Source organism: Histoplasma capsulatum, genomic scaffold (genome assembly GCF_000149585.1).
Source record: "Histoplasma capsulatum NAm1 scaffold_1 genomic scaffold, whole genome shotgun sequence".
In the NCBI taxonomy this organism is placed as follows: Eukaryota; Fungi; Ascomycota; class Eurotiomycetes; order Onygenales; family Ajellomycetaceae; genus Histoplasma; species Histoplasma mississippiense.
In genome coordinates this window covers 6,139,251-6,156,621 of record NW_001813982.1, presented here as the reverse complement: position 1 = coordinate 6,156,621, position 17,371 = coordinate 6,139,251, and the positions used below count along the sequence as shown (strand labels likewise).

The following is a 17,371-nucleotide window of genomic DNA, read 5'->3' as shown; positions in this document are numbered from 1 at the left end:
TTGTTTGCAAATTCGCGGTACCGAGCAAGAATTGAGTGATTGATAAAAACATAGACGTAGTCACCCCAGCCTTGGCAAATGGGGTAAGCTGGTTCCGTTTCACCACAAATAAGCGCGTAGACAGCCTTCTCAAAGTTGCTAGTTTGAGGATTGTTGGCAAGGGCTAAACACGAGCGTCTCCAAGACTCCTGAGATCGGCAGCTGATGAGTCGAGTTAGACCAGGATCTGCAGCGTTGTTCTCATACTCGGTAGGGGTACCGCAAACACTGATCGCTCTCCAATTCTCCAACCGTTCATGAGACCATTCATGAATTTTTTCCCAGCTTTGACCCTGCCTCAACATTTTCCAACATGTTAACCAGGCCGCCTGCTCATAAAATTGGTCTTGTTTCTGTAATCCATGCCGCTGCCGGGTAACAGCGTCTGGGTCCAATTGAGTGACAAGGGGCTCTTGTTTCTCTACACTCATCAGTGATATCGTCAGTCCTGGATCCTCAGGTTCCAGCGGTTGTGGCCACGATCGTAGTCGTTTCGCGCCCTTGATAGCTTCTTTAGTGTAAAGCCAGCCATGGGCCCAAAGTCCCTGACCTCTTTCGGCTTGGGTTTCTAACTCCGAAATCAAACCCATCGATATCTTGGGGCGATGACCTCGCGGTTTTCTCCAGCCATTTTAATACAACAAAGTTCTCCAATGCAAAATGGTCTGCCTCGAGAAATTTATTCCAGACCTCCTGGTCGGACGAGTATCGATGCAGGGATTGGAAGACAGTTTGTTGAGCTCGTTGTGCCCGAGCGCGTGACTCAGGATCGTCAATGGAGAGCATTTGAAGCAGCAGCTCCCAAGTTTCAGCTTCTAACTGCCAACGCCTAATTTGCTCATCCAGCCTCCCATTCGAACCCTGGTTAGCGCCAGAGCCTCGATTAATTGCTGATTGCTTCGCTTTACGAGAGGTACTTGTCGTTGACAGTTCTTTCGCGGATGTCTCTGCAATTTTTTGATATTTCTGGACTAATTTGCAAGCTTCACGAAACGCCTCTGGGTCGCCTGGACTTGCACGAGTATGCTGCTTAAATTGATTTAAATTCTGGGCAAAGGCTTCGATTTGGCTTGCTACACGGTCCGCTGTATTTCGAAGTGGGTTTATAACTTGTTGTATATTGGAGGTCGCCAATAAGCTTGGGGAACCTAGGCCAGAGGATATTGTAATGACATTTCCTTAAAAGTAAATCAGCAAGGAATACATAGACCACGCAGACTTTCGTATTTCTTTAATTAATGAAGTACACGAACCTTGCTCGGTTTCTTCAAAATCCGAACTTCTTTCCTCCATAGAATCAGTTCCAGTCATATCGTCCTCTTCTTCGTTTTCTTCATCTTCCTCCTCCATGTCATCCTCTTCCTGATCCTCTTCCTCGTCCTCGTCGTCGTCGTCCTCATCATCATCGTCCAAATCATCTTCCAGGTTGTCATCCTCATCCTCATCCTCGTCGTCGTCGTCATCATCATCATCAATTTCTATTATTTCCACGTCATGGAGGCGGCTAGGGGGAGCTTGAATGGTCTGCATGGGTTAGCCAGCTTCAATTCCAGGTCGCAGGAGCCAAATAATACTAACAGAGAAGGATCCATTGTGCTGTCCCAGTGGGAACCCGGACGAATAAGCAAATGGTGCCATGTCCTCGTTGCCGAACGGCCGGTTCCGATAATAGAACGAAGGGAACACAACAAGCGTAGAGCTCAAGTTGCCCGGATAAACAATAACAGCTTATAAGCAACCTTTTTCTTTCCGCTGCCGTGGCGCGAAGATGCCTAGTCCTAAACAGGACTAGTCGCACCTTAACCTGACATAAAAACTCGGCCGCATCTTCTGCCCCTTCTGCCCCTTCTTCTCTTTTTCTTCGATAAATGTCAATAGGCGTTCATTAGAGTCTCGGGTCAGACGAACTTCTTCAATGAAGCTCATCCAGTGTTTGTTCAGGTCCCTTGAGGTCCTCTTGCGCGCTCACGAGCGTCTTAGAGTGAATTCGACAATCCTATACATATTCTGGTCGGATCCAATTTATTGGCAGAGCATGAAGACTTAGAAGAGTGATTGTTACAGATTGGTTTCTTGAGTTTCAAACGACAGTGAAAGCTTAGCTTCCCTAGCCTCTTTCGATTGCTAAAGCTACATGCTAAGATTGTTCTCTTCTCGACTGGAACTACCTTCAAATCCTCACTTTGTGTCCTTCGCTTCCACTCGTTGCTTCATCTTCAATCTTAGAAGTTCGGGTTTTGGGCAGCTTGGAGTTCGTGCGTTTTCGCCTCGTACTTCATAAAATGCGTTACAACATTGGTATAGGGCGTCTATCTGACTCTGACATTTTTCCTCTTTATATAAATTCCTGGTGAGGCATGCTATTGGCACGTTGCGTCAATTTCATGGGCCAGTAAAATTGTGCGGTGCAAGCGGAAAATTTTTACCTTGGATTGCACACTTGTTATTAGTGACAGAATAGTTAGCATAACGAGCAGACTAGCATGAAATGCATTTTTTGTCACAATTAGACAATTCACATACTGCTCTTGGGTGACAAGGTGGATCATATGCAATATCTTCTTTTAATCCCTAAATGTGATATCAGTTGCATTCATACTATTTGGAAATCTTCAAAATTAAAAGAGCAGCATTCCCATACCATCTTAATACTTCTCTTGTGATCCCGGCCAACCCTGTCATTCAATCGAGGGTGATATTTTGGACCAATTTTGACCATAAATAGGCATCGTTTGACTGGTGTTTGTTCCGGGCGGCAAAATAGATTTTCCATCGCCGTGGGGTTAACTCGACAGCAACAACACCAACCACGCCAACCACAACACTTTCCATAATTTTCTGTTGCCATAATCCTCTGTAAGTCCTTCTCGTTGTCTCTTTTCCTTGGAGTTTTGTAAGCCTGTCCGATATTTCAGTTTCACGATCTAACATACTAGTACCCCTCTCCGCAACAACTTCCTCACAATAGCCTCAATAAATCCACCTGCCCCTCCGACGAATTTCGTTCATCAAAAGCCATGGACCAGGCGCCGCAAGAAAACCAGGCCACAGCACCTCCAGCTACAGGACACCTTAATATAAAAGTCACCGATAACAACAACGAAGTTTTTTTTAAGATTAAACGTACCACCCAGCTCAAAAAACTCATGGAAGCATTCTGCACTCGACAAGGAAAGGATCTATCCTCTGTGCGTTTTTTGTTTGATGGGACAAGAGTCAGACAGGACGATACACCAGATACAGTAAGTTTCCCACTACCAGACAATCTTGCGTGAGCAGGCGCGTTATCCAGTGGATCACAGAATGTCTTTTTTTGCCCAGCTAGAAGTTGCTAAATGATCCTTTGCCTACAGCTTGACATGGCCGATGGCGATACCCTAGAGGTTCACCAAGAACAAATTGGAGGCTATCTGCCTTGACAAAAACTAAGTGAGTAAAGAGATAAATACACTTCTGCTTTCGTTCTCTATGGCATTAGGTAATTTACAGCAACCTCCTAACTAACCACTATGTTCTCTCACAGTCCTCGCGGTGGAAATCCACTTTTATGCGGCAACTTACTGTTTTCGTCCATTTTTTAACTGTTGATGAATTATGCCTGTCCTCTTTCGACCGATTCTTTCTTCTTTACAGCGCCTTCTACATATTCTGCAATTTCTATGTTATCTGTACTTGAATTTGGCCGGCGCACATGCAACTGAAAATTTTTTGTAATTTAGTGTGACAAATATCCTGCTTGAATACCAAGAAAGAAAAAAAAACGAAATGGGTGGTGGCGTTGGGTTGTTGGGGGGCGGGCGGGGGGGGAGGAAAAATGCTCAATCCTGAGCTGAAGAAAAAAAAAAAAAAATATGGTGAAAGAATAATGTGGTTTAGCATTTACTTCATTTCTATTGTTGAAGTTGTGCATCTGAGTAAACATGCTGCCGCCTCCTGAATTGTGTTTTGTTTTTCACACTTTTGTTGCAATTCAGTACTTCTCTGTGATAAGTTGCTTCGCTACAATCTGTATTTCATTGGAGCATTGGGGTGACTGCACTGTCTTGCCTTGTGATTTGGGAGGGTGTAGTTTTACATGGGGCCACATCATACTCGGACTGGAGAAGGAGATTCAGGGATAAGTGTATTTGTGATTTCCGTGGAATAGAGCAAATGTATATTTGTCTTTCCTTTCTGTTTAAATTCTGACAATACCAACTACGCTCAAGTGGCTATGTCATACACTATGCTGAATGATTCCTTGTTTGAAACAGCTAATAACCTCCCTGTCCCGTGAACGCAAGAAAATGTATATTTACAGATATGATAATTAGTAAATGTTATAAGCATTAATCGTGAGAATGAATTCAAGTCATAACTCATAATAATCAATAGCAGCAGTAATGTGCAACAGTGGTGAGGCCCAGGCCATCGAGAACAGATGGATATATGCACTCATGTATAATATCAATGGTAAGGACCAACATCCAAAACTAACCTCCCTACCAAAACGACGAAACGGGGCTATATATAGGGTCAAGGTACGAATGCCGAAAAATCCCGATATAAAAAACCGAATATTTAGAGCATGTAAATAACCCCCGCCCCCGGCCCGTTCCCCCGGGATTTTACTCCTCCCAAATTGCCGCCCTCGCCTTCTCTGCCTCTTTCCGGCTTGAATCCTCGAGCTCCCTTTGCCTCTCCCGCTGTTTCGCCTCTTTCTCCCTCATGGCCCGATCGTACGCCCTCTGCTCCTCCGTGCGTTTCGGAGCGCGTATCCCCAGAGCGCCGGCGATCATACGGCTCGCGACGGCGGTCTGCTTTTCTGGTCTCCTTTCCATGCTGGGAATACGTGGGCGGGGAGGGGAACCGGTATGACGAGAAGGTGTGGTACAAGCAGGCGATGGAAGATCAGAAACCAGAAGGGGGACGTGGGTGGCGGTTTCTACTCGAGAGGAAGGAGTGCTGTTGCTTGTTGATGAGGTGGTATTTGTGGTGATTGGGGATCTCAGAGATGCGGAGGCGGGAGGGGTAATGCCGTCTTCATTTTCATCCGAAGATGACGAGGAGAGAGGCTCGTCTTCCCATGATTCTGCGACAGGGGAGGATCTTTTCCTGTGTGATTTTTTCTTAACCGTGGGTTCGGTGTTTATGGAGAGGGATTTGAAGGAAGTATGGATGGATTTTTCTATAGTTATGCATTTGTTAAATCGTTTGCAAATTTGGTTTAACTTGTTCGCTTTCTTTACGGGGTTATACTTTGGGCATGTAATAAATACCTTTAGAATAATATTCAGTCATATAGAGCAGCATGTCAGTCTGGCCCAGATCAACCTGGGTATACATATATGCAAGTACGGTCAACGGCGCGTCTCTACCCCATGTTTTCGTCACATTACATAACTAGCAGATGGCGGACTTCCTATCACAGACTAGCGTATAATATTGTGGCGGACGTAAAGCTTGCGAAAACAGAATTTTCTGCCACCCCCTGAAAAATAGTAGCAAAACACCGCAGAAATAACCAAAATATCCACGTATCTCTAGAATCATTCAAATATCATCCAATTCATTCAAATATGCACCTTTATCATCAAATCTGCCAATATGCCCCCCCAGCTCAGTGAATTTACCATCAATGAGATCATACACCTTTTAAATGATGATTATATACCTGCTCAATGTAAGAAACCCGCACTAAGGTGCCAGTGCTAGGCCGGAATTAGCGATAGCCCTAAAGATATGACATCGCCGAACATAACACCACCAACGTCATATCAGGATATGACATCGCCGAACATAGCTCCACCAACGTCATATCAGGTTTGAAATCAAGGCATTATCTTGCCACTTGCATCATACTACACCATCTACATCATAGCAAGTTCGATCTGCTTACAATACTGTGTGTATATAGCTAGCAGCTGGTCCAACCTTCTAGGGACCAGCGGATCATTCTGTTATAATCTGACCCCTACGTTCTACACCCTCAATATCTAACTACTTGATCCGAATCCTCTCCGATATATCACCGTATTATCTCCTACTGCTTGATCCTCGTAGAGTCCTAAGGACCAACCGAAATATAAGCAGCCATTTCCAACATCGCTGCTTACACTCAAATTGCATGGACCATTGAGTGTCATCTGACCACTATATATCAAATTCAATGAAATATTCACTGCTTTGGAACTGCTAGAAGTTCTCATTCAATATGAAATGTAAAGTTAAAAATCACATTGAATATCTTGTCAAATTTGAAAAACTTTTTTAAAATATATTCAACTGCATATTGTGATGAAATTGTCTGCTTTGTGAAGAATAAATTTGATGTTGATATTCATTCTTGATTGATATCTAGATTGTTAAAGAAACTGAATTTGATATGAAAAAAGATAATTAATTATTGCAATTGTCATTTATAAAATTTCTTAATTTATCAATTTTATTTGATATAGATTGAATCTGTGGCCAGTCAATGTAATGAAGAATTTTGAATTGAATGATGTATTCAAATTATTCAGTATCAATCTTATCAACTTATATTTTTATATGAGAATGTTGTGAATGAATATACTGCAGATCAATGATATGAATGATCAAATAAAAAAATTTTTTATTGTATTAAAAAACTTTATAAATAATTTTACAGATGATCAATTTTATCTGCAATAAATGAATGTTAATGAATATTTTAATTATAATATATATTAAAGGTTTTATAATACAGAGAGGTTCAATGAGTTTGTATATATTTAAATATTGTTTAAATATTAATAAAATTATTATTATTTAATGATAAATAATTGCTCTTTTCATTATTCACAAACATTATGAGATCTTTGCAGAGAAGTTGATATTGAATTTTTATTTTTACTTTCATATTTTTCTGATTATAATTCTATAAAAAAGGCATTTTACACATTGAAAAAATAGATTAGAAGATATAGATATCAATTAGAAAATTAGTTTAATGAAAATTTTAAAATCTTTTTACATTACACAATTAAAAAATTTTATAAAAAAAAAAAGACGTAAAAGAATATTTCAAATCTGCTTATATAAAATAATATTGTAAAATTTAAAAAGATTCAGATTGCAATTCAATTATGATGATATATAATATTTAAATTTCAAATTCAAAAGCAGAAGCAGTATGAAGTCTGCTGTTATTATTACAAACAACAAATAAAAACAATTTAATTTTCTTCAATTGTGATTGTCAGATAAAACTCTTTAACTCATCTTTTATTATCAAAAATATATTTAAAATGAAATAAATTCATCTGATAATTCAACATCTGTGCAAAGAAAGAAGATACCATCTCAGTTATTTAGAATTTGCTTTATGATTAAAAACAGTTTCTCTAATTTAAATGTGGAGAAAGTGGTTTTTGAAAATCTCTCTTCCTGGAAGAAAGATCTTGTCAGTCTTATTGATTTAAATATTAGTCAACTTTCAAAAGAAGTTCAGACTGAACAACATATAAATTTTCTAAAATAAATGAGAAATAAAGCAATTCTTATATACACTGATGACTCAAAATATGAGAAAACAGGTAATCTTGAAACTGGAATAGTATATTCAGAAAATGATAAAAATTATATTTTTGATTCTTGACAAATTGGAAAAGAGTCAGAAGTTTTTAATGCTGAATTATTTGCAATTTCAAAAACTTTAAAATTGATTGAGATGAAGATTGAGACAATGGAAAAGATTTGAGTATATTTGAATATTCTTTGATAGTCAAGCTGCGTTTAAAAGACTTCGAAGTAATACAATCAGCAATAGATAGTCAATCAATGCTAGAGGTGATTTTGAAAAGTCTTCAAAATATCAAAGAAAAATCTCATTTAGTTGTTTTATTCATCTTCATTGGGTACCTGCTTACATGGGTATATATGCCCCGGTGGCCGAATGGGTAATGCGGCCACCCAGTAGCGCCTTGGCGTGGGGACCCAAGGCGCGTGGGTTCGAAACCCACAAGGGGACAACATTACATCCGGAGCTAACTTCTCAGCTTCTAAAATAAAGGGATGTGAACTTGCTAAGTAGGTACCTTCGGGCAGACCTACTACCTGATTTAGCTTATTGTTTCTGGGCTGGAAACCTGTATTGTGAGTATCAAATCCTGTCTTTCATTAATTTTTTCTATGTTTCTGTTATATTCTTGATGTCATTCAACACTAAGCATTCCTTCTGTATAACCAACTCTTGCCTGTATTTAACATTACACAAGGACTCGTTATAAGCACTGCTTGCATATGAGTATAATAGAAGAATAACAATAATAATACATGGGTATATATAGCAATAAAATGGCTGATAAAGCTGCAAAAAAAGCAATTGAATTAGAAGTCTGCTTTCAAAAAATTATAATATGATCTTTTATTAAGAGAAAAATAAGAGAATCATGTTTGCAAAAATGGCAAGTTATCTGGTTTTTACAAAAAAAGAGTGTACATTATTCCAGGTTTGAAACTAAGCCAAAATGGAAAGCTTGCTCAATAAAATGTAAAAAGAAACTTTTTGCTACAATAATACAGCTAAAGCTCGAACATGGTTATTTTAAATCATATTTAACAAAAATTAGAAATGATTTAAATGATTTATATTTAGATTGTCAGTTATATGAAAATTCAGAGTATCTTCTTTTACTTTGTACAAAGCATACAGAGTTAAGATTGAGATTGACAAACTGCCGGTCGAATTGGTGGAACAAGTTGCTTGCACGATGGACAAGAAGAGTCTCACCAACTTTGTGAAAGTCTGTAGAGAAATCCGCGTCATTGCCGAGCCATGTCTATACAAGACAATCAGCTTGACCCCCTCAGCGACTGCCTATCGTGAGGTATTGAAGTTGTTGGGATCCATTCGTGAACGGCCCCGTATTGTTTCACGCACCGAAACACTCAAGATAGCCGAGCCAGAGAGAGACACTAGTGATGTGATGGAGCTCGTTCAAATCGCCGGATTGAGCACACAACCAACTGCGAATCAGAGCATCTCATACCTGCTATCCAAATTGCCCAATCTCCGCTCTTTTAGCCTTCACGCTTTCAACATAAACAGTGTGGACAACGAACCTCTCAACTTTTCGTCCTCAAAGAGGCTCGTAACGCTTCAGTTGCCGGCGCATTGTCTGCTCATAACGCTTCAGTTGCCGGCGCATTGTCTGCTCATCTGCTTATCTCCAACGCCAGTCTTGCCTTCAACACTGGAGCGCCTCGATGTGAACGAGGTTGATTGGGTTGACGGGGAACGTTTGTCGGAATTGCTGATCGAATATGTCAAGCGGAAGCCCGTCGAGGGAGCAGATGCATGGGCATTGAAATCCATCTCCATGGACGCGAAGCGCACTTACTGGAGGTCCAAAGAGGACAAGATGAGGGCCATCTGCAATGGCAAAGGTGTGAAGCTGGAGCTGAGTGAATTGTACCCAGGTCGTGATCCTTGGGGGTATTAAGCGCCTGTTGAGAGTTTAGCAGCCACTTTCTATGGCTAAAGCCACCAGCCTCCCGAAGCCAACAGCCTGCCTAAGCCAACAGTCTCCACCAGCTTTGAAGCGAAGAAAATATCGTACTCTTAGATATCACGCAGCCGGGGCGGCAAACAAAATAGAGTAAGGAAGTATTTATGATCCTAAGGATTGAAAAGCTAAGGCAAAAGAGGAAACAGAAGAGGGTGGACGAGGAGAAAAGATATACTACGTACTGGAACCGTCCTATATTCTAATAGGTGTGCATGTCACCTGCAACGATGAGTCTTAGTATATCCAATCAAACAAACAGACCGTTACTGCAGAATGCAATGGCGGTGGTGATAAGACGTCAAAAAGTGATGGCTCCGGTCGATGATTGCCTTCCCACATAGAGCTGGACGATTCCCGACTTGAAGTGATTCCTGGACAGCGAATCACACGGAGCTCCATATAAATCCCAACGAGGAAATGTTTCTTGGCGACTGACGTCACCATATTAGTCCAGAATAGGAAAACTTTCTTGGCGATCTGGTACAGCCAACTGAACAGCACTGGCACTAACTAGATACAATCTTACATACATTGAGAATTATATATCTGTTTTCTCCAATCAGCTTTTCCTTTAAATTTTAAGAAGAATGCTTGATTTATCCACCGTTCATGCAGTAGTGCTCTGTTTAACTTCCCATCGTATTCATTCGCCAGCATCTTTATACGCGTTTGCCTTTCGTTGAGGGGAGAAGAGTTTTTGGAATCAGAGATAGGCTTGAGTCGACTTGTCCAGTCCTCTTTTAGCTCCTGGGGGTTGTCCTCTATTGCACACCCGGAGTAACTATTATGCCCCAATCCACTCGTGGGGTTGGCTCTCTCTGGTGCCATCCCGTGCCCTTGCAAGCCTGTTGCATGCAGGTTAGCCAAAGCTGCCAGTAAAATGGGAATTACCTACACCAAGAAGAGTCCTCGATGACATTCACATCAGATTCTGATAGTGAAATTGTGTTTTCGTGTGGCAGAGAATTTTTTGAAGCTAGGGGTTTCGGACAATCACCTATGCCTGATAATGTTAGTGATGTTCAGAGCCAATGTGTCTGTCAACTCACGGTTTTGCATAGTGAACTGCTGGGGGGAAGCCAGTGGAGCATGCATTGAAATTGAACTCATCGTTCCAGTTGATGATCCGATACTGATGAAGGATTATCGGGCAGAGGGGAATCGAGGGATATCAGATAATATATATCTCATCAACTCCCCCAACGAGCGAGGGATACCTGATATTTTGGCTCAACTAGTGTCTTATTGCTTATTGTGAGTCGGATATCATAGCACGATTATATCTAGTTGTTTGATATTAACCCGCAAATCGAGGTTTCCCGGAATCTAAGCCTGGCTATGCCGAGAGGGATCAATACGGGGAGGTCCGAGGACTAGGATGTGGCAGACTATCGATGCGTACCCAACCGCGGGCGCCACCTGCAACCATCAACCACTTGCAATTCAAATGTGCTTGTGATGAAGGACCGGCTGGTGTCTTTGGAAGCCAGGATTGCAGGAACTCTACCTGAGTTTCAAACCGAGAAATAGCGGGCATGTGGTATGTGTATTCTACTCTGGCATAGTAAATTTCTTGCAGCCATGGTGACGGCTTTTTTTTGACCTTTTTCGCGAGTACTATCTGCGGAACGGGCTCGACCTCTCTTTGCTGGGGTGACCATAAGTGAACGACTTTGGGATTCAATATCACCACATAAATCCAGATTAGGAAACATTCCTTGGCGACCAACATCATCCATATAAATCCAAATTAGGAAATATTTCTTGGCGACCTGCTGTAACAAAAAGGGAAAAAAAAGGGATATCAGCTGCAAATCGCCATCGGAAAGGGTCTCAGGAGGACTCGACCGAGCTCCCTGATCTGCAGCATGTCACTTTACATTTTATCCGTGTTATGGTCGCAATTGTTGGACATCCTTTTCCAGATTTCATTTCATGAATTAGATGCTACAATAAGAGTCATTTCATTTCTCAATAGGCGGCCAAGCCCGATCGTAAATCACTACATGGAATCATGTATAACACCAGATCTCAGCCGTCCGATGTTCTGGTCGGTAAGCTTTCAGAATCCGTATCAGGAATCGAGCTTTCCATGGAGCGAAATCCTCTGTTGGGAGTGGATACAACGAATGTGTCTGCCGTGGTTAGAGCGATTGATAATGCGAGCTGGTCGGTGTTTCAACAGGTTCCTTTCGCTGCGTGGGCCTTAAAAGCCGTTGGAAAAGAGGTGGACTTGGTCGACGAGTTTATTTGGTATCATGACATGCTCGCCACTCGGCTCTACATACGTCTAAAACGCTGCGCAGAACGGAATTCGATTGCGCTTCAGCTTTTCACGGTGGGTCAGCTTGTACTTCATCCAACTTGTACGCACGCTAATTGTGCGCAGGCCACACCTTGCGTGAGCGCATTCGCACGCTCGGTGATATTGAGCGGCCTTGGTTCACCGAAGGATGGGGTCGTGGCCTCTGATCTGGAGACCGACTTTATCGTCCGACCACTCGCGCGTCTATTTGCTCGTCCCGTTTACGAGTCCGTCGACATCGATGCGATACTTGGAATCTTGCAAGTACGATACCAGCGCACCTATCACCAACAGCGCGAATTCGATGCGGTGACAGAGTTCCGGACTGATTTTTCGTTTTTCCACGGGCTTACAACCACCCATCCATCACCCGCCGCGTTTGCTTGTTTGATTTCGAACGAAGACTTGAAACTGTTCGAAGAGAATATTCTCTTCGATCTAGGAACGGACGAGTTGGGCCGGTCTTGGAATCGTCGATGTGGAGAAGTTGTGGAATGCATTCGAGTGCGTTCTGAACTTCTAGACGTTCTGGTTGAACTTGCTCTGGTAAGCTGAGATGAGCCTTTCCAGTACCGTTCGCAGCTGATCTCCCGCTCTTTAAGCGGTTACACAATCTGCGAAACTTTCATGCTTCGACAGCCATCACCTACGGTTTAAAGATTGCCATGCGTGGCGAAGAAGCGATCCCGCGGAAGCTCTCTCGGATCATTGACGAGAGCGAAAATTTCAGGAACTATCGCGACGAGTTGAGGAGTAAGCCGGCGGTACCATTTGTGCTTCCTTGTTTGGTAGAGCTTGAGCGCCTGAGACACATTTCTGCGCAATACCCTACAGATTCTGCCAAATACGAAGTTTGTAAAGAAAGGGCAATCAACACCGCCCATGAGTTGTTTACCTTCATGTCATACACTCCTTGTGTTCGGGATACAGAAACAGCGGCCGACCCGTTTGTCAGTTCCTCTCACGGCGCTGACCCAATCGAATTTGGAACCATCTTGGAGACTCGATGTGAAGCCATCTCCAGGCAGGACAAGGAATACGATGGTATCAGGCAACCGTTGGGGATGGTTCGCATCTCGAGTAGCCTGCAGGCACGCCCTGCTGAAGGCATCAGGGAGCAAGTCAGACGTGTTCTCAGATCCTATTTCTGCTTCTAAGTTTAGTGGCCCGGTAACTTTTGCCCCCGTCCAGTCTGTAATATGCACAACTCTTCTCATTCTTTTGTTTCATCACCCTCGCTTCCGCTGTATTTTCATAATAGTGTCTTCTCTCTGCTGTCCTTATTTTCATTTCATTATTGGTGCTGTAAGAACGAGCAATACTTGTACAGAGTAGCAAATATACTTCATCTGTTGATCATTGCACACGTGTCTGCTTATGCGTGCGGGCTGTAGTCTTGTGTCTTGCTTGGCTGGTAAAGCAAGTTCCGGGTGAATTCTCCGAAGCAGTAATGGTCCTGCATGAAGCAAACGTACTAATGCACTGAATGGCGGTCTAGGAAAGACACTGCAAGGCAACCAGAGCCTCATTCAAAATGAGCCTGAAACCGGTCTGATAGGTGCAAATGGAAAAAGAAAAGAAATAGAAGATCATGCCGACGCAGAGATCAGTGACGTATGACAGATAGAAAAGAAAGTATATATGTCCCGCCCAATCCTCTCTGGCGGAAAGATGTCCGGCTCTTTCCTTCCACCTGAAACCAAGCCCTGCCACACGAAGACGAGATGGGTTCATTCAAGGCCAAGAAAATATCTTCGCTGGCCCGATGTTCAGCCAAACAGTCTTCTCGGTACTTTGCGTGAGTCGGTTGACACATGATTCGTGGCTAGACTGTCTCTAATCATGGAGCAAGATAGGGGTGTAACCAGACAAGCAGTCACCAGAGTTGATGCCAAGCTCGAGGCTCACGTGCCCGATGTTTCTCTCCTCCTACAACTGCCCCGCGACGATGCCCCGCACCAGCAAGACAGCCGACCAACCGACATGCCATTGAAGATTTCTGTTCATACGAAGGCGGGTGTGATCTTGCTGGACCTCTCTGAAAGGTCGGATCAGATTAGAGTGCTTGAGTGCCTACAAAGAGATGGATGGGTGGTGTTGAAGAATGGTGCAAGTACTGAATCTGATGAGAAAGCACTACAAAACGAGGTGAAAGAACTCCAAACTGGGTACTGTTTCGACGTTACTGAAAGAAAAGCAGTTTGTCCTTGCTATCCTGTCCGCGGCACGGGGTGGAAGCAGCGACTTCGAGACCAGCTTTCTTGACCGTCGGTGGCCGTCCGAAATTCTCGGGAAGCCCAACCCAATAGAGCGTGCTCCAAACTGGAGAGACATGGTGAAAGAAGAAGGGCCGAGGGATATTGTCGCGATCGCCTGTTACCATCTTCACGGCGATGAGAACAACACATGGCACTGGATGTATGATACTGGGCTCCGTGGGGTTGAAACTCATCAGACGCAATCTGTCAGCTCCACCGGTAAAGACTTGTATGTGGCCCGTGACGTTTTGTGCTTAGGTACTGACATACTTTAGGCTCATATGCAACGGCTGGTTAGCACAGGCATTGCCAACCCCGACAGATAAGACCGATCTTGTCATAGTGAGGTATCGATGGAAGGGTTTTGGTTGGTCTAGACCGGCCATCGGGCGCTGATGGTAGAACGGCTATTTTCAAAAGATTATCCCATTGGGAGAATTTAGATATATGATGATTCTTAGTCTTGTTTAATTAGCGGCATATCTAGGGAAATTGATGCATCCACTGGAATAGAGTATTTGGTCAATGGGATCGCCAGCCGGGAAGCCACGGTTAAAATCCATCGCAGCGCCATGTCCATCCCAAGTATGACTGTAAACCTCACTGCCCCTCCAATCTCCAGCAGTCTCACCCCAAGCAAGGCCTGAATTCTGTTCTGTTAAAAAGAAATTCCCATCGTCGAAGTCACACACTGGATTCCTCTTGTGACTGGAACGCATACTGTTGGCCGGGAAGCCAAGGTTATAATCGCGTGTAGCGAAATGGTAGCCGTGTGGATACGTCTGTGCGGTGGAGCTGCTTTCACCGGGTCCTAGGAAGCCAGCTGTGGTTTCAGCGTTTGGCACCTCGTCGTTTCGATCGTTAAAATTGAACTGCGTCCCGTGGTTAAGGACTGAGCCTGTGGCCACGATTGATTCCCTCTGAGAAGTTGCTCTGTCCAGAAACCATTTAGCATGTCTGACTCCTATAAATGAAGCATCATGAAATCCCAATCATGAATGGGATAATACATACCGCTCCCCGGACTCCAGGTTTCCAGAGACCGCCTGTTCGTGCATTGGTGTAATGTGATCATCACTCCGCTTCTTCAAGGAAGGATCAGAAGCCTCGGAATAGATATCTTCATCAAAAGATGTCTTGTCAGCCGAACGCTTGCAAGAAGATGTTCTGTTGAGCGTAGGTGCGGGTTTGTTCTTATCGGTCACGCTGGGGATCGCTTCTTCGTTCTTATCTAAGAGCGTAACTGTCATCAGATTTCCGAGACCGCCTGTTTCTGCATTGGGGCAATGTGATCATCACTCTGCTTCCTCGAGGAAGGGTAGGAAGGCTCGGCATGGGTATCTTCGTCAAAAGTCATTCTGGGCTTTGAATGTTCATTCTTATCCAAAAGTGCAACTGTCATCGTAAGCAACCAAACTTATCACTAACTATCAACGCAACTTACAGGAACACGTCCATTGCCATTTCTGAAATGTCAATCCGCCAGTTGTATATCTCCCCATGCTGTCTCCTTCTGATGTTCACCAAGGGTTTTACTCGAATCAAACTCTCTTTCACATGGAATGCAGTAGTTTTGGGAAAGTAAGCGCCTATAAAACAGATGAACATAATCATTTGAAGAGCAAATGTGATCCCGCAGACTATCCCGATTACTATACTCCTTCCCACATACGGAGGCGGGGCATTTCAATGATGCCCCTGAGGATGATATCTTCAGCACCTGCTGCTTTATATCCTTCGAACGGCAAACGGGACCGCCGAACGCGCTGTTTAGATAATCTGCCCTGCCGAGCTCGCAGATCATCTGCTCCAAAATCACCACCCGCTCGTGGATACACTCAATTGATTTCCATAGTATGCGACATTCGCAGTTCGATATGGATTGCGGTGGTTTGGCTGGAGCCCTTCTGGCTGGAGAGTGGCCAAGTCGACGGCGTTTAGGGCGCTTAGGTGGTGTTTCGTTAATGAAATGAAAGTCTGCGCTAAACATTAGACATTAGAAGCTAGATTTGAAGAAGATTCTGCTGCTTACACATTTTCCCAGTAATGGTTATCCGTGATCATTAGCGAGAGTAAAGATGATAACCATATGAAGTAGTGTTCTACGGTAGAGCAGGAGTTGGGTTGCGATCACACGCTGGCGAACTACACTAAAGACAGACGTCACATGACATCACTGGATCAGTAATCCTAGCCCCCGTCAACGAGTTCCGGTGGTGTAATCCTCAAACTGGGTATGTCGGCAAAGCGTAAAACGCTAGAATGGTGGCCAGTTTTTCTTTTCTCATACTTCTCGATGGGGGGAGTTAGGAAGATGCAAAAATATCTACATATGCTAAGTGATCGGAGTCTGTATCGCTCCCAGAATTGATGTGTTACAGTTGGTGGTGGTGGTGTGATTTACCCTGACCTCTCCCCTTCGATGATTGTAGAATCCAACCATCATAGGAACCGCTCTGTCTCATTTCCGTGGGATAATCCCCAGGCTCTATGAAAAATGGCTTTTGACTAGTCATGTGGGAGCGGTGCAGTTGCCTTTGTCAAGAAGTAATAAAATTTTGTTGCTTGATTTGAAATTTTGTTGTAAATACCATGAAAGGGCGATTAAGTTGAGGCACGTGATTACCTAACAGACTCATTCATCATCTGCTCCACGCGAACCTTCTCTTCATCAATTCCCCTTCATCTCTTCCACAGAATCCTAGAGAACACTGGTATATTGAACCTGTTTTTCATATGTATATCACCTGCTGATTCCGTTTTATCGACCCTCAGAGCTTTAAACGATGGTATTACAAGGTTTGCTCAATCAAAACCCTATCACCTGATAAGACCAATGCTGACGTCAACTTTGTTCTTGAATGAGTGTTAAGATTTGAAAACTATCATTCTTCACACTCGATTTAGAATAGCCCGGTCAATCTTTGGATCCCTAGGTCCAACTGTTGTTAAGGTCGGCCGGAAACATGTTATTAAAGGGCCGTGCCAGCTCCCAGAACTTGAAGCGCTTCTCTACATCTCAGAACACACCACAATTCCAGTTCCTCGAGTTCGGTGTACATACAATGGACCAGGAGGCATATATATAATGATGGATCACATTCAAGGCAAGGACCTTGAAACTCTGTGGATGCGCGGCCTGAAACCCAAGGCAAATGGAAACCATTCTCAATGATATTGCAACTATCTTGACTCAACTTCGAACACTTCATCCCCCCAAAGAAGGAGTGGTTGCGTCCGCGCAGGGTGGTGCCATT

At 43.4% G+C, this 17,371-nt stretch overlaps 8 protein-coding genes across 8 annotated transcripts in view; 4 read left to right on the top strand and 4 right to left on the bottom strand.

The window, feature by feature from the left end:
- The window catches only part of HCAG_01772 (predicted protein), a gene marked incomplete at both ends in the record, with an annotated part of 2,024 nt that extends 1,972 nt beyond the window's left edge, over positions 1–52 (bottom strand). The window contains one exon of the mRNA XM_001544675.1: positions 22–52. Coding sequence (XP_001544725.1) covers positions 22–52 — 31 coding nt within the window. The remainder of the gene's footprint in view (positions 1–21) is intronic.
- A 429-nt stretch (positions 53–481) lies between these two features.
- HCAG_01771 (predicted protein) lies at positions 482–1,631 on the bottom strand (the record flags this gene model as incomplete). The annotated part of the gene is made up of 4 exons (XM_001544674.1): positions 482–539; positions 590–1,217; positions 1,293–1,543; positions 1,618–1,631. 4 exons carry the CDS (start codon positions 1,629–1,631, stop codon positions 482–484), a joined length of 951 nt encoding a protein of 316 aa, XP_001544724.1.
- A 1,425-nt stretch (positions 1,632–3,056) lies between these two features.
- Positions 3,057–3,458, top strand: HCAG_01770 (hypothetical protein; the record flags this gene model as incomplete). The annotated part of the gene is made up of 2 exons (XM_001544673.1): positions 3,057–3,281; positions 3,393–3,458. 2 exons carry the CDS (start codon positions 3,057–3,059, stop codon positions 3,456–3,458), a joined length of 291 nt encoding a protein of 96 aa, XP_001544723.1.
- Positions 3,459–4,646: 1,188 nt separating this feature from the next.
- HCAG_01769 (predicted protein) lies at positions 4,647–5,331 on the bottom strand (the record flags this gene model as incomplete). Its single annotated transcript, XM_001544672.1, has 2 exons — positions 4,647–5,206; positions 5,298–5,331. 2 exons carry the CDS (start codon positions 5,329–5,331, stop codon positions 4,647–4,649), a joined length of 594 nt encoding a protein of 197 aa, XP_001544722.1.
- Positions 5,332–5,625: 294 nt separating this feature from the next.
- On the top strand, positions 5,626–6,018 carry HCAG_01768 (predicted protein; the record flags this gene model as incomplete). Its single annotated transcript, XM_001544671.1, has 2 exons — positions 5,626–5,701; positions 5,936–6,018. The coding sequence occupies 2 exons, from the start codon at positions 5,626–5,628 to the stop codon at positions 6,016–6,018; spliced, it is 159 nt and encodes a 52-aa protein (XP_001544721.1).
- Positions 6,019–8,510: 2,492 nt separating this feature from the next.
- On the top strand, positions 8,511–9,485 carry HCAG_01767 (predicted protein; the record flags this gene model as incomplete). The annotated part of the gene is made up of 3 exons (XM_001544670.1): positions 8,511–8,533; positions 8,639–8,641; positions 8,696–9,485. 3 exons carry the CDS (start codon positions 8,511–8,513, stop codon positions 9,483–9,485), a joined length of 816 nt encoding a protein of 271 aa, XP_001544720.1.
- A 2,080-nt stretch (positions 9,486–11,565) lies between these two features.
- Positions 11,566–13,013, top strand: HCAG_01766 (predicted protein; the record flags this gene model as incomplete). Its single annotated transcript, XM_001544669.1, has 2 exons — positions 11,566–12,402; positions 12,459–13,013. 2 exons carry the CDS (start codon positions 11,566–11,568, stop codon positions 13,011–13,013), a joined length of 1,392 nt encoding a protein of 463 aa, XP_001544719.1.
- Positions 13,014–14,408: 1,395 nt separating this feature from the next.
- Positions 14,409–16,104, bottom strand: HCAG_01765 (predicted protein; the record flags this gene model as incomplete). Its single annotated transcript, XM_001544668.1, has 5 exons — positions 14,409–14,521; positions 14,719–15,047; positions 15,129–15,345; positions 15,414–15,477; positions 15,787–16,104. The coding sequence occupies 5 exons, from the start codon at positions 16,102–16,104 to the stop codon at positions 14,409–14,411; spliced, it is 1,041 nt and encodes a 346-aa protein (XP_001544718.1).
- Between the last annotated feature and the right edge of the window lie 1,267 nt (positions 16,105–17,371).